General features: G+C 35.6%; 1 protein-coding gene across 13 annotated transcripts in view; it reads left to right on the top strand.

The window, feature by feature from the left end:
* TRIQK (triple QxxK/R motif containing) overlaps window positions 1–25,617 on the top strand; it is a 75,025-nt gene that overhangs the window by 37,832 nt on the left and 11,576 nt on the right. For 5 of the 13 annotated variants that reach the window (XM_045861603.1, XM_045861601.1, XM_045861602.1 and 2 more), the window contains one exon: window positions 13,249–13,330. In XM_045861603.1, the coding sequence (XP_045717559.1) occupies window positions 13,249–13,330 (82 nt within the window). Of the gene's footprint in view, window positions 1–1,464; window positions 1,554–1,950; window positions 2,145–13,248; window positions 13,331–25,617 lie in introns of all 13 variants that reach the window. The other 8 variants (XM_045861609.1, XM_045861605.1, XM_045861611.1 and 5 more) reach the window with 6 other exon arrangements.

Raw genomic sequence — 25,617 nt, 5'->3', positions numbered from 1 at the left:
AAATATGGCCCAAATGAAAGAACAGAACAAAACCTCAGAAAAAAACTAAACAAAATGGAGATAACCAGCCTATCAGATGCAGAGTTCAAAACACTGGTGATCAGGATGCTCAAAGAACTCATTGAGTGCAGCAACAACATAAAGGAAGAAATGAAGGTTACACTAAGTGAAATAAAGAAAAATCTACCAGCAACTGACAATGAAAGGAAGAAAACTAGACTACATATCAATAATTTGGAACATAAGAAAGAAATAAACATTCAATTAGAATAGAAAGAAGAAACAAGAATTTTAAAAAAGCAAGGGTAGTAGAAGACCCTAAGACATCTCCAAACATGCCAATATCCAAATCATAGGGGTGCCAGAAAGAGAAGAAGGACAGCAAGAAATTGAAAACTTATTTGAAAAAATAATGAAAAAACTCACCTAATTTGGCAAAGGAAATAGATATACAAGTCCAGGAAACAAACAAATTGGACCCAGAGAGGACCACACTAAGATACATCATAATTAAAATGCCAAAGGTTAAAGATAAAGAGAGAATCTAAAAAAGAGCAAGAGAAAAGGGGAGAGTTACCTACATAGGAGTTTCCATAACACTTTAAGCTGATTTCTCAAAAGAAACTTGGCAGTCAAGAAGGGACTGGCAAGAAGTATTCAAAATAATGAGAACCAAGGACATATAACCTAGATTACTATATCCAGCAGAGCTGTCATTAAGAATGGAAGGGCAGATAGAGTGCTTCCCTGACAAGGTAAAGCTAAAGGAGTTCATCATCACCAAGCTATTATTACATGAAATAATAATGGGACTTATTTAAGAAAAAGAAGATCAAAACTATGAATATATATGCCAACAAATTCACAGCTATCAACAACTGAGTCTTTTAAAAAACAAAAAGCAAACAAGCAGAACAGGACCAAAGACTCATAGATATGGAGATCATTTGGAGGGTTATCAGCTGGGATTGGGAGGGGAAAATGGGGGAAAGTTGCAGGGATTAAGAAGCATAATTGGTAGGGACAAAATAGACAGGGATGTGTTAAGAATAGTATACGAAATGGTGAAGCCAAAGAACTTATATGCATGAATCATGGACATGAACTAAGGCAGGGATTGCAGGAGAGAATGGGGATACTGGGTGAAAAGGGGTAAAGGAGGGAAAATTAGGATAACTATGATAGCATAATCTTTAAAATATATTTTAAAAAACAAGCAAAAATGTTAAACTTGCTTCTCTTTAATTTCCTAGGTTGAAATTCTTTTCAAGTTTTTATATTCATAGGTCATTATCCATATAATATGTGTCTGGTTACAGAGTATAAGGCCTTATACAAATTTGGGTTCTTCAGATATTTTTGAATTAATTGTTTATTTAAAGCTTATTTTTAAATAAATAAATTTCCATTTACTTGGGTGAAGAAACATTGCCTGTGGATATATTATTTTTCTGTTTATTACAGGTAATGAGTGAATGAAATGTTGGCCTCTAAACTGTTACCTCTTTTGGGTTACTGGTTGAAATGACAAGGAAGGAATTGGAGGAATAATAGTGAGTGACTGTTTTGGTAGATAGTGTGAGTAATTTGCTATTTAAAAATTTAAAAGTATTCCATAAAGGCAAAAGATAAAACTAAATTTAACAGGGAATGATGTTTTATGTATTTATTCATTTAAACTAACTTCTCTTCTAAACTTAAGTGATATATTTTTTTAGATCCACACAATAAGAAATCAAGATTAAAATAACTTGACTCTTCTTTACAATTAATAAATACAAAACACTATGCAAATTGTTTCTATATAATTAAATGTATATTTTGACATTTTCAGGGTGCTTGTATTAACAGAATTATTTTTTAATGTTCTGAATTATAAAACCTGAGAATATAGGATTAGGTCATGTTCTGGTTTTATTTCTGGAATTTTAAGGATGTGTGTTATCTTAGATGTAAGAACTTATATTCTGATTTTGGGACAAGGAAGATGGCGGCAAGATAGGTGGGAGCGGAGTCCACTTTCCCCTGCACACGGGTGAAACACCTAGCCGATCTTCTGAGGAACAGAGTGAACAGCCAACAGTATCCCAGCATATATGAAGATTGGAGACCAAAAATTGTAGAGGACATTGAAAAACCAGACGGTAAGGAGAGTGCTTCAGGACAATAAAGTCCCTGGGCCAGCTCGGAGACCAGGGGTGGCTGCAGCCCCAGGTCTGGTGCCCACCGGTCTTCTGCAGTGTTCTGGGGAGAGAGCTGGGTCAACGGCTTCCTCCCCTGCCAAACAAGGTTTGAGCAGCACTGGGAGAGACCTGGTTGCTTGAAGTTGCAGGGGGGCAATAAGGATGAAGTGGCAAACACAGGGACTGTGTGCACCCACTGAGACTGTGGACACAACTGGGGAGAGTTGGGCCCTGATGGACCCTGACCGGGTCAGTACCCTGTCTAGTTGGAGAGTGGGGCTGTGTGAGAGGTGAGTCGCTTGTTTGGAGTGGCAGGCTTGAGCAGGAGGAATTTTTCAAAAAGAAAAAGTGAGAAAAGAGGCACTGAGCAGCTGTTTGGGGAATTCTCCTGCAGCAACCACCCCGGCCTCCTGTGCCCCTAACCCTGCCAGCTGTGCAGTGCTCCTGTGGTGGTGTGGAAGGCCCTGCCCTCACACCCAAAGCCCCGGGGAGTGTGTGCACCTGAACCTGCTGGACCACTGGCTGCCTGTCCTGCCCCTGTAGTGGAGGCCGAGTGCTCATGCTGGCAGCACCTGGAGGGAGCACGCCTGGCCTCACCACTGCCCAGAGGCACCACGCACCCAACCCTTGTGCCCCAAGGGAAGCAGCAGAGGGCACACACCTGCATCTTCAGGAGCAGCCACAGGGGCACCCCTGCCCTGCAGGGCTGACTGGCTTTCTAAGAGGAAGGTGGAGATGCCCCCACAGGGGAGAACTGCAGGGCTCAGGGAGTCAGCAATCCTAAGAAAGACTTAACTCAGTGGTGGGGTAGGCTGAACTAGCCTGAAGGGACTCTGAGAGTCCCTAGCATCTAGGAAAGCAAAGAGGAAGAAGGTGGTATGTGAACTGTCCCTAATTAGTGCACCTCAAAGACAGAGCAATAGTGGACTGAAGGCATAGGCTGGGCACAGAAGGGCACTGGGACCGGGCAGTGAACTGAGGAACTGGGCTGGAGGCTGGGTGACTGCAGCTCAGAAAGGGAGAAAAGCGAAACCAATCATCCCTCAGCCTGCCACAGCCAGGAAGACCACCAGAACTGGCTTGGTCAGTTTACAGCCAGCAGGAGGCTCTTTTCTTTTTCTTTTTTGTTTAAGTATTTTTTTCTTTTAACTCCTTCTTCCTTTCTTTCCTTTCTTTTTTATTCCTTCTTCCTTTCTCTCCCTTTTTATCTCTTCTTCCTTCCTTCTTTTCTTATTTTAATTCCCACAAGTGAGACAATAAAACTTGAAGCTATGAAAAGACCAGAGTTGGATCCAGAGAAGGGTCATCCCAACAGCTGAGACAGTGAGACAAAGTACACTTTGCTACTCCAGAGAACTTGCAAGTTATTCTATTTTTGTATTATGATTTTTTTATTATTCTCACATCTCTTATTTTATTAGTATTTTTGTATTTCTCTTTTTTCTGTTTAGTCTTCTTTGCTTAGCTTGTTAAATTGCATTGTTTGGTTTCCCTTGTTCTTTCTTTCATAGTGTATTTTTAATTTTCCATCTTTCACTTCACTTGTGTTCTATTAGCATACTACTCTAGGTCCTATATTTCCTATTCTTGTTATCTAGATCACATAGATTCTGTCATATGATTGTTGCTCCATTACTATTGTAAAGAATTGCTGTTCCATACAACTGTAAATATTACACAGCAATTCTCCCAGATCTTAGCTCACTTCACTGTTTCCTGAACTTTTATTACTATTGTGGTTAACTCTATTCTCTTGCACACTACACCTATTTTCTGTCCTTTACTCTCACTTTACCTCATAATCTGACCTCCCACAAGCTTACTGCTTTCTAGATCCAACTCACAATCCTTCCCCCCTAACAAGAGTCTTATCTTCTTTCCACCCCTTCTAAAGAGTGGCTAGTTGGGTGAAATACAGTTAAAACTATACACATCCAAAGGATCTCCTATCTCTTTTCTACATGTTGGTACTTTAAGTACCATAGAGTACACTTCTGCTGTCTTAAACCATTTTGCCTTCCTCCTCCAACTGATCACAAAAAAAGAGTATGTGGAAGCTATGAATACCAAGGTACCTGCTAGAAGAGGAAACCCACCAACAAAGGAACCACCAACAGATAACAACATAAGAAAGTGAAGGAGGGAATGGAAGCCACACTAACACAACCCAGGACTGATCTGGAAATACAACTAAATGGTGGAGAAATTACTCAGAACAAACAACTGAACAAGAGCAAGAGAGAATCCTCAAAATCTTGTACACATGGAAGAACCAGCTTCAATACAACCTGCCCACACCTGCACAACAGAATAGAAGATGTGGTGGATGGACTAACCCTCAGTTAACCAGCTGGATAGGTAAGGACCCAACAAAGAAAGACCCAACAACAATCAAAACCCAAGATATACAGAGAGCCAACATAAACGACAGCCCAAGACCAGAGAGCTTGGTAGATCAAGGAGACTGCACCATTGAATCTCACAGGTCTTCTACCATAGAAGTTTACACCAGAAACCCAAGGAGTCAGAACTGATCAATTAAAAAAGCTGAGGCTAACAAGAAGAGTCTCACAAATGATGGGAAGACAAAGAAACAATCCCCAAATGAAAGGAGGAAGCCTCAGAAAGAATGCTAAATGAAATAGAAGCAAGACAACTATCAGATATTGAGTTCAAAGCAATGGTTATAAGGAAGCTCAATGAACTCACAGTGAATTACCAGAAAGTACAGGGAAACTACAATGAACTCACTGCAAACTATGTCAATATGAAAAAGGAAATAGAAACTATCAACAAGGGCCAAGAGGAAATGAAGAAGATAATTTCTGAATGTCAGAACACAGTACAAGGAATCAAAAGCAGGTTCAATGAGGTAGAGGATAGGATCAGCGAGTTGGAGAACAAGGTAGAAAAAATCACCCAGAATGAGCAAGAAAAGGAAAAGAAACTCAGAAAGAATGAAGAGAGGTTAAGGGAAATGCAGGACAACATGAAACATAATAATATCCATACAATAGGGATACCAGAAGGAGAAAAAGAAGAACAAGGGATAGAAAACTTGTTTGAAAAAGTAATGATGGAAAACTTCCCTAATTTGATTAGAGAAAAGGTCACACAAATCCAGTAAACACAGAGTCCCAATCCAAGGGAACCCAAAGAGGCCCACCTCAAGACACATCATAATTAAAATGGCAAAATTCCAAGATGAAGAGAGAATCTTAAAGGCAGCAAGGGAAAAACAGGAAGTAACATACAATGGAGTCCCAATAGGACTAGCAGCTGACTTCTCAATGGAAACGTTCCAAGCTAGAAAGGAATGTCAAGAAATATTCCAAGTAATGAGAACCAGAGGCTTGCAACCAAGTCTACTTTATCCAACAAGGCTCTCAATTAAAATGGAAGGCCAAATAAGGAGCTTCCTGGACAAAGAAGCCTCAAATAATATATCTCCTCCAAACCATCTCTATAAGAGATGCTAAGGGTCTGCTTTAAGAAGAGGAAGAAAAGCAGTGAAAGAGAGAGGAGCACAGGTACAAAAAAATGGCAATGAATAATTACCTATCAATAATAACCTTAAACATAAATGGATTACATGTCCCAATCAAAAGACACAGAATAGCTGAATGGATAAGAAAACATGACCCACACAATGTGCTGCGTATCAGAGACCCACCTCAGAACAAAAGACCTACACAGACCAAAAGTGGAGGGGTGGAAACAAATATTCCAAGCAAATGGACAGGAAAAAAAAGCCAGGGTAGCAATACTCATATTGGACAAAATAGACTTCAAAAAAAGCCATAAAAAGAGACCCAGAAGGTCACTTCATAATACTCAGGGGAAGAATCCATCAAGAAGACATAAACATTGCAAATATATATGGACTCAACATAGGAGCACCCAAATACATAAAGAAAATCTTGGAGGACTTCAAGAAAGATATTGACAGTGACACAATTATAGTAAGGGATTTTAACACCCCACTGTCAAAAATGGACAGATCTTCCAAACAAAATATCAACAAAAATATTGTGGCATTGAACAATGCCCTAAATGAAATGGACTTAACTGGTATATGTAGAGAATTTCATCCCAAAGAAGCAAAATTACACATTCTTTACAAATGCACTTGGAACACTTTCAAAGATAGATCACATGATAGGACACAAAACAAGCCTCAACAAATTAAAAAAAAAATTGAAATCATATGAAGCATTTTCTCCAACCACAAGGGACTGAAACTAGAAACCAGTCTCAAGGAAAAAAACCCCAAAACACTCAAACTCATGGAGATTTAATAGAATGCTATTAAATAATGAATGGGTCAAGAATGATATTAGGGAAGAAATAAAAAAAGTTTCTGGAAACAAATGAAAATGAACTCACAGCAATACAAAACTTATGGGACACAGAGAAGGCAGTCCTGAGAGGAAGTTTATAGTGATACAGTCCTACCTAAAAAAGATAGAAGCATTTCAAGCAAACAACCTAACCCCATACCTACAAGAACTTGAGGAACAACAACAAAGACAGCCCAGAGCAAGTAAAAGGAAGGAGATAACCAAGATCAGAGCAGAATTAAATGACATAGATTAAAAGCACAATTCTAAGGATCAATAAATCTAGGAGCTGGTTTTTGAGAAGATAAACAAAATTGACAAGCCTTTAAGCAGGTTCATCAAGAAAAAGAGAGGACCCAAATAAACACAATCAGAAATGAAAGCAGATAGATTACAACTGATACCACAGAAATACAAAAGATTGTAAGAAATTACTACAAAGAACTATATGCCAAGAAATTTGAAAACCTAGGTGAAATGGAAAAATTCCTAGAAAAATATAATCTTCCAAAACTGAATGAAGAAGAAGCAGAAAGCCTGAACAGACCAATAACAGCTGATGAAATTGAAACAGTAATCAAAAAGCTTCTGATGCACAAAAGCCCTGGACCAGATGGTTTCATAGGAGAATTTTACAAAGCATTTAAAGGAGAGCTAACTCTTATCCTCCACAGATTATTCCAAAAAATTTAAGAATATGAAAGATTCCCAAACTCTTTTTATGAAGCCAGCATCATCCTAATCCCAAAACCAGATAAAGACATAATAAAGAAAGAAAACTTCAGGTCAATATCGCTGATGAACATAGATGCTAAAATCCTCAACAAAATATTGGCAAATGGCATCCAGCAATACATTAGAAAGATCATACACCATGATCAAGTGGGAGTCATCCCAGGGATGCAAGGATGGTACAATATCCACAAGTAAATAAACATAACACACCACACAAACAAAATGAAAGACAAAAATCACATGATCATATCAATAGTTACAGAAAAAGCATTTGATAAGGTACAGCATCCATTTATGATAAAAACACTTAGCAAATTGGAATAGAGGGAGCATTCCTCACCATAATAAAGGCCATATATGAGAGAACTACAGCTAACATTATACTCAATGGATGAAAACTTAGAGCTTTCCCAAAGATCAAAGATCAGGAACAAAACAAGGATGCCCTCTTTCATCACTCTTATTCAGCATAGTACTGGAAGTCCTAGCCACAGCAATCAGACAAAAAGAAATAAGAAGCATCCAAATTGGAAAGGAGGAAGTAAAAATATCATTATTTGGAGATGTTATGATAGTATACATAGAAAATCCTATAAACTCCACAAAAAAAAACTACTCAACTTAATGGCAAAACAGTGGGATACAAAGTCAATACTCAGAAATCAAAGGCATTTTTGTACACCAACAATGAAATATCAGAAACAGAAATCAGGAAAATTATCCCTTTTGATAAAGCAACAAAAAAATAAAGTACCTAAGAATAAACCTAATCAAGATTATAAACGATCCATACTCAGAAAACTATACAACACTGATGAAAGAAATTAAGGAAGACACAAACAAATGGAAGCGTGTACCATGCTCATGGATTGGAAGAATTAACATAATCAAGATAGCCATACTACCCAAAGTGATTTATAGATTCAATGGAACCCGTATTAAAGTACCAATGACATATTTCACAGATATAGAAGAAACATTTCAGAAATTTATATGGAAACATAAATGATCCCAAATAGCTGCAGCAATTTTGCAGAAAGAGCAAAGCAGAAGGGATCACAATACCTGATATCAAACTGTATTACAAGGCCACTGTAATCAAAACAGCCTGGTACTGGCATAAAAATAGACATTCAGACTAATGGAACAGAACAGAGAGCCCAGAAATAACCCCAAGTCTCTACAGTCAATTAATATTTGACAAAGGGAGAGAAGCATAAAATGGAGCAAAAATAGCCTCTTCAACAAATGGTGTTGGGAGATCTGGACAGCTACATGCAAAAACAGTGAAACTTGGTCACCAATTTACACCATACAAAAATAAATTCAAGGTGGATAAAAGATTTAAATATAAGTTGTGACACCATAAAAGTCCTAGAGGAAAACATCGGCAGGAAAGTCTCAGACATTCCAGGTAGCAACATCTTCATGGATATGTCTCCTAAAGCAAGAAACATAAAGGAAAGAATAAACAAATGGGACCTCATCAAATTAAAAAGCTTCTGCATGGCTAAAGAAAACAGCATTAAAATGAAATGAGAACCAACTATATGGGAAAACATATTTGCCAATGATACCTTGGACAAGGATTTGATCTCCAAAATATATAAAGAACTTACATGACTCTACTCCAGGAAGACAAACAACCCAATTAAAAAATGGGCAAAAGACTTGAACAGACATTTCTCTAAGGAGGACATACAGAAGGCCCAGAGATGTATGAAAAGATGCTCATCATCACTAGCCATCAGACAGACGCAAATCAAAACCACAATGAGATACCACTTCACACCAGTCAGAATGGCAATCATAAACAAATCAACAAACCAGTGTTGAAGAGGATGTGGAGAAAAGGGAACCCTAGTGCACTGTTGGTAGGAATGCAGACTGGTCTAGCCACTGTGGAAAACAGTATGGAACTTCCTCAGAAAACTAAAAATAGCTATTCTGCTGCTGGGGTTATACCCTAGGAGCCCTGAAACACTAATCCAAAAGAACCTATGCACCCCAATATTCATAGCAGCACAATTTACAGTAGCCAAGTGCTGGATGCAACCTAAGTGCCCATCAGCAAATGAATGGATCAAGAAAGTTTGGTACATTTACACAATGGAATTCTATACAGCAGAGAGAAAGAAGGAGCTTGTACCCTTTGGGACAGCATGGATGCAACTGGAAAGCATTATGCCAAGTGAAATAAGCCAGGGGGTGAGGGACAAATATCTTATGATTTCACCTTTAACTGGAACATAATCAACAAAAGAAAAAAGCAAACAAAATATAACCAGAGTCATTGAAATTAAGAACAATCTAACAATAGCCAGAGGGGAGGGGGGAGGGGACTGTGGGGAGAAGGGTTTTCAGGAACTACTACAAAGGACACATGGACAAAACCAAGGGGGAGGGTGGAAGCAAGGGAGGGAGCTGGGTTTGACTGGGGTGGGGGGGAGTTGTGGGTGGAAAGTACAGACAACTATAATTGAACAACAATAAAGTAATTTAAAAAAACTTAGCATATTTTTCTAACTATATGACCCACTTTTTTACTACATTTTTTGCTTCAAAATTTTTTTTCCTGTTTTCCTCCTCTAAAACTTACGTGCGCCTTATGGTGCAGACCCCAGATGCACTTAAGGTTTAGAAAAGGAAAATAGGGGGGAAAATTTTTAAGTAAAAAATGTGGTAAAAACGTGCATCTTATAGTCAGAAAAATATGGTATATTTATAAGGAGTGAAGACTTAATATATTTGAGTTTTTGTCTTTCTATATTAAATATATCATATAAATTTGACAATTATGAATAGAAAGAGATTTTTTAGCTGAATTTATCATTTTCTTTCACATAAGGATTATTAATTTGGGGATACCTTTTACTGTTAGGTGGGAGCATTATTAACACTGCTCTGTATGACCGTATATAAGTAAACAGTACAGTTTCGTCTGAGCATATTCAAATTCATTTGGTGTTTGAGAACTTTAATAATGCTCATTAGCAAAATGACACCTTGATAATTACATCATTGTATATGAAGACATCTAAACATATTTGTTTTAGTTAGGGTGATATTACTCACTGTAACTAATACATACAAAAGGTATAGAAGCCCAAAAGCTACAAGTTTATTGCTTGTTCTCACAGCAGTGTGAAAGAGGAAAACAAGTTGTTTGAAGAGCTGCTTTCTGTGCAATTATTCAGCAACCAGGATGTCATGTCTGTCCTCTTCATCACATTCTTTTCCAGTGTCACTTTGGAGGTCACCTCCATTTCAAACAGATGGATGAGTACATAGGGAAAGTTTTTACAAGCTAGTTCTAGAAGTAGCAGACATCAATTTAGTCTTATTTCATTGGTTGAAACTCAGTCACATGCCCAGAAGGTAGCATTAAAGGAGGCTGGAAAATATATTCCAGTGTGCTCAGAAAAGAGAGAGAATGTACTTCAGTTAGTAGCCCACAGTTTTTCCCATAGTCTCTTTCTGGTCATGAAATAGCCATGCATATCCTGTTTCCTGCCTCCTCGCAAGGGAGATCCAAAAGTTTCCTATCTACTGCATTCAGCACAAAGTGGAGGACATACAGCCAAACTGCAGTGTCCGCTCTCAGTCTGGAATGAGGTTGCTTGAGGCTTACAGACTATGAAGTTTACTTACTCTTCCTGAGCCTCACCAAACCCCTAATGAATAATGATGAAGCAGAAGATAAACAAATAACATCTCCAATAACTGCTCCCATTTTGACAGGGAAGAATGGAGAACACAGGAGTCATTGATCTGTCATGGGGATGAAATCTGCTACACACAGGACCACTAGAAGGCCCATTGTACCCACCCCACCACTAGTGGAGCCAAACACTAAACACTAAGGAGAATTGCAGTGGAGAAATTAAGAGTCGCCTTCTTTTGCAGAGCACTAAGCAAGAATAGAAGGGAAAGCTATGGCCCAGAAGCCTGAGCTCCCCAATCCAGGATTCAAGTGGGTTTGTAAGGGGTGATGGGGAACAGGTATGTAGAAGTGCTGCTGGAGCACGTTTTAATTGGAGGACCTCAGAGTTTGGCCATTCATTGTAAAAAGGCTTCAGCATTGATCTTCCTGGACAATGGGCCTTTTCGCTTTTGAAAGGCTTCCAGTGTTGCAGGGTAGGGGAGAGATAGGGTGAGTCTTTGGCTCCTGGGTACAACTGGAGGTCAAAGTTCTCTCTCCACATGTTTTGGCTATATGACTTGTGGTTTTGGTCCCTTTTCTCTGAAAAGCAACTCAGTGTCTTGTTAAATTGATTAGGACCTTTTTAAGCTGGTTCAGTGGTTACACTTAGATCCTGATTATGATTTTTTTAGATAAATTTTCTTGTCTATTTTCCATGGCTCTGCCTGCTATATGGTTCTCCTTTCTGTTCTCGTATATGAAGTGGATGTTACAAATCTACAGTGTTTGCTTTGCATGAAGGCTCACACTTTGCTGCATTAAGTTTAGAGGCCCAATGGTTAGTTTTCACTCACAGACTTGTTTTAGGTGGAAATTCTGGTTTCCTCAGATTTTAGTAACTTTCTTAGCATTTCTAGTTAGTTCCATGTACCAGTAAACACACTGCAGTGTGCGTCCTAGATATAGTTCTCTTATCTGCATCCTTTCCTGCTTCCTTTCTGTACTTTAGGACTTTCTATGCTTTTCTCTTTGCACCCAAATAGTGGCTGCCTTCAGATGATCCGAAAGAGCAGGATCTGGAGAGAGAGGGGCATCCTTAGTCTCCGCTTTGTCTCTATTTTTTTTTTAAGTAAGATGCCTTAGTAGTCCTTAGTGCTTTGTTCTTCAACACCCTTTTCACTTTTATTCCCAACTATTTGGCTTTTAGAAGTTGGCTTTTCCAATCTTGTTAGTTTCTAAAATATTTGGCTTCATAGTCCCTTATATTTTTGCTTAAACACTGGTCTGTTCTTGCCTGACTTCATCTTTATCTTGTAGCTTCCTTATCAGAGCAGAGGAACAACATTCAGGCACCACTCCAGGAACTCTTAGGTCTATATTGAGACCCCACCAATGTATCATGCACTCAGTCATAATAGAGTTCATTCCTTTTTCATTAGAGTACTGCGTTGGTAAACAGAATACTCTGCTACAGCCCCAGCTGACCAAGGTTCTGTATTCCTATAAATGTACTCTTAGGGTTTGTCTAGGGATCATTTACATTCTAGCCAATTAGGGCAGGGGAATGTATGATTCAAGGGGGGAGATTTTTAATGCTTAGTTCTTCAAGTGACACACATCACTTCCATTCATTCTTGACAACTCATTGACAACACATTTGAACTGAAGTTAGGAAATACAGTCTAACTCTGTACCAGGGAGAGAAGGAGAATATGAATTTTAGTTAGTAGGTTATCTCAGCCACAATATTTAAACTAAAAAAAAATTCTAGGATTTGAAAGATATGTAGTGAATTAAATCAAACAGTCCATATAACATAGTAAGAATGAGAATATTAATAAATGGCAGTAGGTTAAGCCGTTTTAAAGAAAAGAGGCAGAACTAGAATTCAAATTCCTGCACTTTTGTTGTTACTTATGCCATGTTTTATAGAACAAAAGTCAGAGTATCTGAGACTCAAACTTCAGGCTTGTTGGGTAGCAAAGTAGGTAACTGGAAAGAAACACACTGCCAAGAACAAGCCTACAGCCTCAAACCAACTGCATACATACTATATTATTTTCACATTTACAGATAATGCTCTAATAGTGTGTTAATTGAGCATTGATAGTGCTTGATAAAATGAGTGTTGCCAAGAACAAATGATTGGAATATTTACCTCCAATTGTATCCATGATAATTTATTTGAAATAATTTTGTGTTCTTTACTGATATCTAATGGGAATAAGTCAAAGGCACTTTTACCTATTGCTTTAGAAGTGAATTTTATGGGATAAATTATTCCTGAATGTTGTGGATAGTACTTTTGATTTTTTAGGACTTCACCATAATTTTTTTTTCTTTGCAGCAGGCATTTTGGAAAGCAAAGATGGGGAGAAAAGTTGCCTACACTATAAAACTTCCTGTTGACCAGTACAGAAAGCAAATTGGTAAGCAGTGACTTCCCTTTGATACATTCCTGCAAATTAAGATAAAGAAAAGAAAATTATATGTGGTATGAAGAAAATAACTTTACCCTAATACATATGGTATGCAGAATATTAGTAATGAGAGAGTATGTAAAGTTTTCAAGGAACAAAAAATAAGTACAGATCAGCCTACCAATGGGAAAATACCTTTTGTGTACCTGTGATTTTTCAAAACTCTTATAATTTTTATTAATTTAGTAAAACCAAAAAATATTTTTATTCTTAAGGCCTTGCTGGTTTTATGTAATTAGTGTTTTAAATTAAAGCTTATCTATGTAAAACTTTTAATTCTGTTTTAATTCTGTTGTCTATTAATGGTAATTATTTGATAACTTCAAAATTCTTTTTTTAAATTTATTTTTATACGTAGCAAGTGTGGCCCCCACATCCACAAGAGGAAGAGAAATTCTGTGTCTGCACCTCCCTAAGCGCAGGGTCACAGGTCCCCTGGTTGTCCCTCCTGCTGACACAACCCAAACACCCTGACTCGTCCTCCACTTTCATGTCCCCAGCACAGCCAGGAACCCCTGCTGCTCCTTCCTCCCACTCACAGAAGCTCTACCAAGGCTCCTCCTGGCTCCAGCACCCCACCTCCCACCACAACCCCTTCTGCAATGGGCTGAAACTTCATGGGGCACCTGGATTTGCTCCTTCCCTTTCCCACAAAGATTTCCCATCTAAAATTGCCATCTTCATTTTCAGTGCACCCCTCTTCACTCTCAAAAGCCTCTCAGAGGTCACCTGTTACTTGAATACAGTCAGCCACAGGCAGCTCAACTCCCACCCATGTCATTTGCAGACAGCTGTCCCTCTTAGGAAGTTCTGTAATTTCCTTCTAAATAAGATGAAGCTCATCTCCAGATACTGCTGTAACAGTAGTGCCTCTGTCCCTTGAATCACCCTTAACCCTCTAAAATAAGGTGTGAATTAAGGGGGTCTCTCCAGGCAGGGCCAGCATTCACATTTATACATAAATAGGGAGCCTTTGAAAAAAAATTATTGTTCAGTTACAGTTGTTCCCATTTTCCCCCATTACTCTTCCCTACCCTATGCATCCCCACCTCCCACATTCAATCCCTGCCTTTGTCTTTGTCCATGGGTCCTTTATACATGTTCCTTGACTTGACCCTTCTAGAATTTTACCTCAGTAAAATGATGGACTGGAGGAAAGTCTACTTATCAGCATAGAAAGATAACAAGAAGCTTACCCGTTTTAGACTATGCTCTAGATAATATAGGATCTTCTACCTATTCTTTTCAAGAATGCATAGAATATTTATTAAAAAATTATCCACATACTAGTCACAAACCAAGTCCCTAAAGTCCTACAACCACAAACCTGAACAAAGTGTAGCAAATTAGGAATCAAGCAAAAAAAGGTAACTTACCCTTACCAACTCCTTCCTTATTTTTCACATTTTTCTTCTACCCATTCTCATTTTTTTGGATATTAAAAAAAGTTAATAAAAAACTTTTTAGGTAATTGAAGAATAAATAGAGGTTAGCAATGGAAATCAGAAAATAAGTAGAAATAATTGATATTGAAAGAATATATACCTATTTCATAAATATGATACACAAGTTGCTCTCCATAAAGGAAAAAATATTTCTGTAAAATAAAAGAGATGCAAAGTGAAAAAATATTTATAATACATATAACCAATTAAAAGTTCTATGTAGAAAAATAAAGTCCTACTACAAGTAAATAAAATAGTCTAGAAACCCATAGTAAAATGTACAAAAAGGAGATAATTCTAAAAAAAGAAATTTAAATAGACAAATAAACAACAAAACAAACAACTATTACAATAAAAAATGAAATTAAAGGGTGTTATATAAATATCTAATTCACCTAACTGGGAGTTAGATAAATGCAAATTATAAAACAATATTTCTAACTGAATAATTTCTACAAGGGAGGTTTATGATGTTTGATTTATTTCATATTATCCTTTCTTCACTTATAGGATGGCTTATGGATAAGTAATGAGTTCTTATGTTGTTTATATGTGTAAATAGAAGGACTGACTTACCAGATTGAAGTCTCTGATCAAAATGGAATGTGTTAACCACAGAGATGAAGAGTAACCATATTGTGAATCAGTCTACAATCCAACTCTTAGACATATGGACAATCTAGAACACATCTATCTCCTCAGATAGCTCCTTGTATCTGCATTATGTTCCCATAGAAAGTTCTCTTTTCTGTTCTACTTACTCTGCAAAATACAGGGTGGGTCAAAAGTAGATTTACAGTTGCCAGTATGTGAAACACAGAGTTTATTCTTATAATATTATTTATTAATTATTGTGTCATTTTCTATGTGAACAACTGCAAATGTACTTTGGACCCACCCTGTATAAATTATCCCATGACCCACCTGTCTCACAGGGCTCTTGTGAGGTTTGTGAGAAATATCACAGCAGTTGGTAAACTAAGTGTTGCTTGGGTGTCACAGAATATGAGTTACTCTGTGTACTTTGCAAATACAGTGCTGATAATCAAACAAAATATGTTAAAATTAGGGTAGTGAGGGCTTACTTTTTTTTAGTCTTTTTAAGGACAATGCCCTGCAGATAGATGTAAGATTCTCATACATACACTCTAGAATGTCATATAAATAGAAGGTTTTTGTAAAGATAGAGAAAGAAATGAAATAGAAAAGCTATTAATTAACTAATAAAAATAATTAACATACCTCATTCAAGGATTTTCTCAAGGAAGGGTTTTCTGATTTTCTGTGACAGAGTTAGCAAGTACCACGAGCCTGCACTCACACTGATGACACAGGTTTTCTGTTACTGATAGCATCTCTTTTAAACAGAGCCCTGTGCAGATGTTCCCAAGATACAATCCAAAGTGTGAGGAAGGGCTCAAAGCAGCTAGAATGATCTTGGGGAGGTATTTCAGCTCTGGTATTTTAAAAAATTATAAATAGCAAATGAAGTATTACACTGTTTTGTGAATATTAAAGTTATTAGTAAGCTAATTTAGTTTGCTAATAAACTTTCACATGTGTGTGTAATGTCCCCTTTCTACTAAACCTCATTTACATAACCTTAGTATGGTCAGTCAGTAATTATATTTGGCAAGACTAGTACCATTCTTGGAATAATGACTTTAACATTATTGTTTACTATTTATCATCTGGTAAAAGTTTTGCCTTTCAATTATGTACTAAATGACAGTGATTAATGGCTTTCATAAAAGCCTTTTTTTAAGATAATATTCTTTGCTCAGGTAAGAATCAGGTGAGCTGACACTGTCACTGGAAATACCTTGTAGTTATAGAATCTTCAGAGTACGTGGATGCTGTTTTAATTATTGTAGCATGATCTTGAAGTGTGTACTGAACCAAGGTGAAAAACCTCACTTCAAGGCAATAAACTAAGAAAAATGAAATACTACTGACTACAAGGGGAAATAAATTGGCTTGGGCCTTATCATTTCTTCAGAAATAATTTTTAAAAAATAGATGGTATGACATTGGCTAATATTCCGTGTATTATTCTAGAGATAAATAATTTCAGAATGAAAGTAGGAATTTTATAAACTGTTTTAACATAAGATATTTTATAAATAGTTGTTATTAAGTATATCAATCCAAATATTCATATGTGCTAGGCAAATTATATAAAAACACAACTAATTTACTTCTAAAACTCGATTTTCTTATATAATAGAAGTAGCTAACAAATATTAGACATCTTGTGCTGGGAACATCTTTTTTTATCCTCACAGCAGTTTTATGAAATAGGAACTATTATTACCTTAACTATTACAGATCAGGAAAACTCAGCATAGATGGTTGAAGAATTTTCCCAAGGTTCTACAATTGGTAAGAGTTAGAACCAGGACTCAATTTCAAGAAATTGACCACAGAAGCCCTTTACTATACTACTTCCCTGGCCATATATTAGGTATTGGCAGATGTAAAGATATTTACATCTTTACATCTTACTACACCGTAGCTGTGGCTAGAGTCTCAGTATCTTTGCTCCTAATGTAGAAATACTAAGGCCAAAATCCAAAATGTGATTCTTGCATTTCTTAATTCTTTCTGTATTTATCAAACACCTAAGACTTTATTATAGTTTATTTATCCTATGTAGTTGTATACATATTTACCACTTCCTTTGTCCTAATTCTCTTTTCCATCCCAGACCTTCTATGATCCTTGAAATCATTTTCTTTGTGACCGATGGACATTTTTTTTAGAACTTCCTATATCTGCCTACTGTGACGAGTTCTCAGTTTCTTTCTTCTATGAGATTGTCATACCATTAATTTTGAAACATGTTTCCTCCGCTTATAGAGTTCTCATTTGGCAGTTTCTATTTTTATTTCATTATGTGCTCTTTCAGCACATGAGAATATCATGCCACTGCATTTAGACTGTTATTTTTGCTGCTGAGAGTCAATCTAAATGTTGCTTCTTTGAAAATAACAGTAACATATTAGACATATTTGCTGTAATTTCTATATTTAATTGATATTATTTAATTTTACAATACCTTTTTTCTTCATCAACGTTGACTGAGACTTATCCAATTGTACACACATTATAAAGAGTTAGCTTTTGTTACTCTAGGTTCTACTGAGGGGTTTTTTTGTGTGTGATTCTACTCTTTATGATTTCCTTCATTTTAATTCTTTAACTTTTTCTTTAGATATTTGAGCTGGATGCCTACTATTTATTATTCAAATGTTTTTTTTACTAATATACTCATTTAATAGATCTGTTTTTTTTCATTATATCATTGGCATCATTACATTATTTAGAGCTTTCTTAAATTGTTCAGTTACATGAATTATATATTATATAATATATATTCAGTATAATATCTATTGAATTATGTATATTAGTGATAAATACAGATATATATGTATTTCAAATTGTTTTTAACCTGATTAATTTTTATTTTCAGAGAATATTTTCAATATGATGTCAGATATGGAATTAAGTTTTCCTCTATTGCTAGTATGTGATCAGTTTTGTTAACTTGTCTGTTTTTGAAAGGAGTAGGAGTTCTCTAACATTAAGATGTACTACTGCTTATGTTAGTGGTATTGTCCATACTGATTTGTACTTTTCGTGAATGTTTGAACTGTCATTCTGTGAGAGAGGAGAATTACAACATCCTCGCTAAGACCGTGGAGACTATGGAGCCGTGTATTTTTATTTATATATATAACATATATATAAAAACATATATATTTATAGTGTGAGGCTGTGCTTTTGTTGCATGGCATTTCTAAACCGGTATACATTTCTGGTAATTCCTCTTTTTCTGTTAAATAATGGACTCGTTTATAAATGGTACAAAGTTTTTTCTTAGAGTTGTTTTTGTCTCACATTGACATTGGTAAATATGTCTTTTTGTTTAGTATTCTGATATTTAATTTTCCACCCCTTTCCATTCATCTAACCTTGACTCTGTTTTGCATTTTTGATATAGTCTAAGATTCTTTGATTTTGAGCAAACAAACTTAATCCCATATAATTTATTGTGAATGAACAATCCCGATTATCTTTTCACAGTTTTATTATGTATTTTTTTTAATCTTTTTTTCTTGCTAATCTCTACAATAACCTGCTTTTCCTAAAATTTTTAAAAGTTTTTCATTCAATTCCTTCTCTCTCAATTTTCTCAAATTTTATCTGGTACATTTGACTTAATGAAATCTAAAATGTATCAGTATCTTTATCATAAACAATATAAAGTTTTTAACTCTTTATACCAGATTACTCCTTCTGTTGTTTATGTTGTTTTATTAATTTCTCTCTTGTTTTTAAAAGCACACACTCAATGATTACAATGATTATTTTTAAGTTTTTAACCACCAGTGATAACTTAAAGCTAATTTTATGTTTGCTGCTTTTACTAACCTCTGCCTTTTGTATTTCTCATCTCCCTTCTGGTGAATTTCCTTGTTCCTTTTGCCTTCATGCAAATATTCATTAGTATCAAAATTTCTCAATGTCTGCTTCTAAGACAGTATTGTTATATTGTACTCATACTTAAAGTATAATTTAGCTGGGTACATAATTCTAGTTGGTATTTGAACCGGCTCTCTGTCTCTGTCTCTCTGTCATTTATTTACTGCTATTTCTAACTTTCACCCATGGATTTATAATTTCAGTGACCTTTTAATCATGTGTAAAATGTCTGTTGGGTAATTTAAAAATCACTTTTTATTCTATTTCTTTGGTTTTTCTCCCTTAATTATTTTAAATCCCAGTTATAGATTCTTCTACTGTTTCTTCTTATGGTACCAACTTTCCCATTAGTTGTTGTATTGACTTATTCTACCTCATGATATTTTTTTCTTCTTCCTTTCTGTTTTTTTTTTTTATCCCTTTGGGCTTTATGGTTCTGAGTGTGTGAATTCAACTTCAATAGAGGTTCGTCCGTTTTTTTTGTTTGTTTGTTTGTTTTCTTCCTTTGTGAGAGTCCTAGCAGTCTGAATTGTGAAAGTTTTTCCAGAGCCATGTGCTACTTAATTACAGACAGTAAGGATTTTATGGTTTGGGGACCATTATTCTGGATTTATTTGTTGGCCTGATATTCCTGAAATTTGAACCTCACACCTTGTTTTGGGTCCAAAGGCTTAAGATTTGTATTCCTCACAGGAGATAACATCTTTCCCCCATACCCAGACCTTAGAAGAAGCAGGAAGACTCATTCCTATTTCACCAAACAAGTGCAGATGATTTTCCTCTTCTCTTTGTATGACATGGTCAGCCCTTTGAAGACCTTCACTTTATTCTTATGTCTCAGTTTCAGCTTTTGTTTCACAGAGGCACTGTACATTAAAAGAGGCACTGGGCCTTAAAAGCCAATGCACTTGACATCTAAAACCAAGTGCTGACACCCCGCCCACCAGCTCCACACCAGGGCTGCCAGAATGTCAGCTGGGACTAGCTATCTTGATTTCAGGTTATTTTGTTGTTGTTTGTGTCTGGCATTTGAACATCTTTATTTCCTTTTACCATAAATATATGTATGTATGTGTGACTCTGTAAACATAATGTATACATTTATAGTGTTATAGAATGGACATTTTCCTACTGTTTTTATGTACTTATATCAGAAAAGAGTCTGTCTCAGTTCAACCTACCATGCTTTCAGGACTGGAAGTCCTTTGAATATTTTATTTTATTTTTACTTATTGATTTGAGAGAGAGAGAGAGAAACACTGATTTGTTGTTCCACTTACTGATTCATTGGTTGATTCTTGTATGTGTCCTGATTGGGAATGGAACCCACAGCCTGGTGTATCGGGACAGCTTTCTAACCAACTGAGCTACATGGCCAAGGCAAGACCTTTGAATATTTTACTTCATTGATTGCTCATACCACTTCTTTTCTACCTGTTTTAAATATATATGCATGTGTGTGTTTATATATTTATATTTTTACCTATCAAGATTGAAACATTCTTCTTGCAGGTAGAAGGTCTACCTAATTTTATTTTTGCATCCCTAATAGTTATTCCTAATGATAGAAAGTATTTAATGAACATTTGTTAAAATAATCAATAAAATAATTTCCCTAACTCTTAGATAAAATTCTATATACCATTTGTTTAAACTACTCTAAATTAGTCTTAAATGTTTTGTCATTTCCCTTAAAATAATAAGCAGTATATTAACTGACTTGAAAATGTATTTAAATAACATTGTTTAACTTTTTTGAAGTTTTTAAATCTTCCTTTGATACTTTTTGTTGTTTTCCTTTGGTTTTATCTCTCTACCCCCAAGGATACATTGCAAATAGCAGGTATTTAAGAAAAATGTTTGTTGATTTTTTTGGCTAGGAGCAAACTAAAATTGATATACTTTATAATAAATATCTTTTTAGTTATGTTTCCCTGTATACATAAGTAAGTTGCTTGTTTAGCATTTTTAGTATGATTTTTTGGAAAGTAATTTATATCTCATGAGCAACTTGTTCATCTTTATAGCAACCAAAAGCATAGTACTTGTTTGTTAGTACTTAATATGGTGTTAAGGGATGGTGTATCCCTTATAATGTAGGATTAATATCAAGCTGTTCTGTCCAAGCATTGAAAATTATCATTGGTTTGAGTTGCCTCTGTTACATGATATTTAAAAGTTTGCATGAGAGTTTCATTTGTAAGGATTTATTTGCCAGCTTCCCCTCATCTGCCCAGATATTTATACATTTGAGAAAAAAGCTTTTTGCAAATTTTACTTCCATACATAACACCTCTTTATTTTTAAGGGAGTGTGTGACATCGTTTTGTACATCTGGCTAACTATAAAAGTGTGCTATGTTGGTAATAATCCACTGGATCTGTACTTTATATTGTGTTTCTGGTTTTATAATACTTTTCTTTTTGTCAACTTGATTAACAGTTTTATTATTATTTGCCTGTAACCATGGCATTTGTGATTTTACTCATTTTGTTGTTATCAAAAAGTTAACCCTTTGTACTGACTGACATAGCTACTGAGTTTGCTGTGGGATTCCATAAGCAACACTATTGACCCTTGCTTTTTAATGAGTTTTCTACAGTTACTTGTGGTTTTTAATGTAGCAACTAAAATATTGTATTCATAGGGCAGTTGAGAAATTACTTTGTATTCCAAATTGAACTGCCCTTTTGTGTATAATCTTGTTAATATGAGAAAAGTAAGATGCCAAACAGTGTTTTGCTTTTGGAAGAAGCAAGGAGGGGTTTGGAGCTGTTCATGAGAAATTATTCTAAAAATGTTGAAGGGAATATAAAAGTCTTTACTGTTGATTACCAAATTTTAATTTTGTCAGTATTTTTGGCATGCTGTAAATAACTCATCTTCTAGTAATTTCTTTGAGCAATTAAATTTAGACTGCAAATTTTCTTTTCAAATATTTTGACTCTTATGTCTTCGCTTTTCCATTGTATCTTAATTGGTGTGGTCTATATAAATGGACAATAAATTATATATCTTTGTTATAGAGATCAGACAGTGAATAGAACTTGGTATTCATCCCAGACAGAATTATGATTGAATGTATTTGCAAGATTAAAGCACTGAGTTTACTTTTTTTCTAATTAAAGGCAATTAAAGATTTCCAGACACAAATAAAAGACAATGAATTGAGGAATAAGTGTAGGAGCCAGTCCATTTGCAGGTGAAAAGATGTGCCTTTGAAGCAGAACCAGCTGTATTTTCATGGAAAGAATAACAGTTTAGGAAGCTTTTCTGCATGGGCTTGCTTGATAGCATAATGTACTCATAAGCAGCTTATGCAGTATTCAGAAAATAACAGTGCATTAATTTTTAAAGCAGTGAAGGCAGAGGTAGAGCTGTACTGGTACATGATGATAATGAGTGTGGTTAGTATAAAGTCCGCTGTTGAGAAAGAAACAAAAAGAACTGGGCTTCGGAAAGATGAACATTTATAAAACAATAACCAGATATCCACATGATAATGAACTTTGGTTGCAATATCAACAAAGGGCAAAGATGCAGTCTTATGTCTGGGAAAAACTAAGGAATCAAAAAGCAAATACCAAAAGCAGTTAAGTAATCTAATTTTTCACCAAACTAAGGTAACTCAGTAAGACAGTGGCATAGGTAAAACTGAGTATTGCCTTAAATATTAAATAATTCATAATACAAACATAGGTTTTTATGTCGTATTAAATAGAACATACAAATTGCTCTATTTCTAAATTAATATAATATGAGAAGTGGTAAATGATAATGTTAAGGTACCTAGATGTTTATGATTTTTTATTAACTATATGTTTTTATAGTTACTTGTAGTTATTTATAGAAACAGTGCCCATGCTAAAGTTAAATATATTAATTATACTGAATAAGAAAGGAAATTTTAACACAGATAATATATATTTATTAAAAATTACAACTGAACATCACTTTTTAAAATATTGTTTAGGAAGTAGATACTATATAGATTGTCTGCAAAGTATAAAGAAAAATTATGAATATACATGGTGTTATTTTGCTATCAAAAATCCAGGCATAATTTGAACTTATTTTTACATCAATGTTTTCTTTTTAGTTATGATTTTGCTTTTAGTTGATACCCATAATCCTTGTTTAAGACTTGAAGCAGGAAATTCTGTTGATTATGTACTGTGAGTTTTCAAGTATGTATTTTCAGTCCATGTTTAACAGAAAAAATAGGAGGCAGGCTGCTTTGATTTGTTGAAGTTGCTTGCGGTGGGATGTAGACACATATTACTGGGTGAATCTTAGTCCTGTAATTGGAAGAAACTTGATAACTGTTTTGGGCATAGGATTGATTAAAGTGAATCCAAGGAAGTATATCTATTACACTTGGGTCTTAGTTTTATAAGGATGTGAGCCAGAGCCAGAAATAGCCATGCTCCCAGAATAAAGTAAGAAAGAGAAACTGGTAGTGGAAAGAGAAAGTTCTGCATAGCCAATTAAGTCTTGAATTCATGTCAATCATAACTAAATTCTTATTCTTATCTCCTAGAATCTATCAATAGTTAACCTCCCCTTTTCTTCCTCCTTTTTGCCATCTCTCTCTCCCTCTTCCTCATTTTTATGCTATTTCAATTTGGATTTTCTGTCTTTTATCATGAAAATAAACCTGAAGAAGATCTAAGATCCTCAATAATTATCTCGGTGTTTTCCAACCAAGCCTGGGATTGCTGTTCTCTAAGTCCAGGATCTTGAGATATTGAATAATATTGAGTGATATTTTGTCTTTCTTTCCTTCTCTCTCTCTCTTTCTTTGTTTCATTCTTTCTTCTAATGTGATCTAGCCTAAGGGAAGAAGAAGAAGTATTTTTATAAATTTGATAATGCTATTTTACAGAGAAATAGATCGTTTATAAAAATGGGTATTACACTCTGGAAGTAAGCAAAGAAATATCAGCTCAGTTTTCATTGTCAGTACTCTAGCTAGTCATAGTGGTTATAATTTATGACCTGCCTCCTCCAACATTCATTCTAGATCTTCTTGTCTCCATCAAGCACCTTGGTTTGATGAACCTTTTGCCTTTAGTGGGTAACCCAAGTCTTCATATCTGAAGGTTCTAGGTGATTCTTCTAGTTAGAAAGTTATAGAGAAATTTTATTAAATTTTACCATTGGTCATTATAGTATGTGGGATTACCGTAGGAGTTCCTTCATGTGTTTTCATGTTCCTTCTGGCCTTCACTACATATTAATGAACCAAATAATCCTTGATAACCAGCATCAGTTATTCCAGCCAACACTGATTCCCCATTTTGCCTGTTTACGGATAAGCATGAATAATCCAAACTGAGTAGGTGACAGATTCAGCTTCTAAGTAAGGAAAAGTGACGTTGTGTCTTTTTCTGGTTACCTCTCTTCCCAGGTTAAGTGCACAACAAAATGTACTACTCAAACTTTGCTACTGGGAAGATTTCCATTATATTTAGATTGTTTTGAGGTCATCTCCAAGGGTGGCAGTTTACTTCTAGCTTTGGGCAGCATATTATGGAGAGCCTTCTCCAAACAATTTAACTGCTAAAATTTATAGTTGTTGAATTAGATGAACCATGATTCACGTCTGGTGGCTCAGGACAGATGGTCCCAGAGGCTCAGGACCAGTTAGTCAGTCTGCGTCAGAGCTTGGTAGCAGTCCATGAGTTATTGCTTCCCCTTTTTTTAATTAAAAAATATTTTATTGAATTTATTCAGGTGACATTGGTTAACAAAATTACATAATAATACCGACCATCCGTATATTGTATTGTGTGTTTACCACCCCAAGTCACATCTTCTTCCATCGCCACTCTCCCTCCTTTACTCTCTGCTACCTCTCCCACTCCTCCTTCCCCTCTGGCAGTCACCACACCGCTTTCTGTGTCTCTGAGGTTTTTTTGACTTTCGCTAGTGCGTTTTTCTTTCTCCAGTTCCTTGTAAAGTTAGACTGTTTATTTGAGATTTTTCTTGTTTCTTGAGATAGGCCTATGATTCTATGAATTTCCCTCTTAGGACTTCTTTGCCTTTGTCCCATAGATTTTGGGGTTTTGTGCCCTTGTTTTCATTTGTTTCGAGCTATTTTTCGATTTCTTCCTTGATCTCATTGTTAACCCGCTCACTGTTTAGTAATATGTTATTTAGTCTCCATGCCTTTGCATATTATTCAGTCTCTATACCTGTGTGTGTTCTTCAGCTTTCTTCTTGTGAGGCATTTCTGGTTCCATACTGCTATGATCAGAGAGGATGCTTGCTATGATTTCAATCTTCTTAAGTTATTGAGGCTTC

The sequence above is a fragment of the Phyllostomus hastatus genome, unplaced genomic scaffold, assembly GCF_019186645.2.
Source record: "Phyllostomus hastatus isolate PE091 unplaced genomic scaffold, TTU_PhHast_1.1 phas_scaffold_21, whole genome shotgun sequence".
NCBI classification, from domain to species: Eukaryota; Metazoa; Chordata; class Mammalia; order Chiroptera; family Phyllostomidae; genus Phyllostomus; species Phyllostomus hastatus.
The sequence above is the reverse complement of the archived record's forward strand: the minus strand, read 5'-3'. Positions and strand labels throughout refer to the sequence as shown.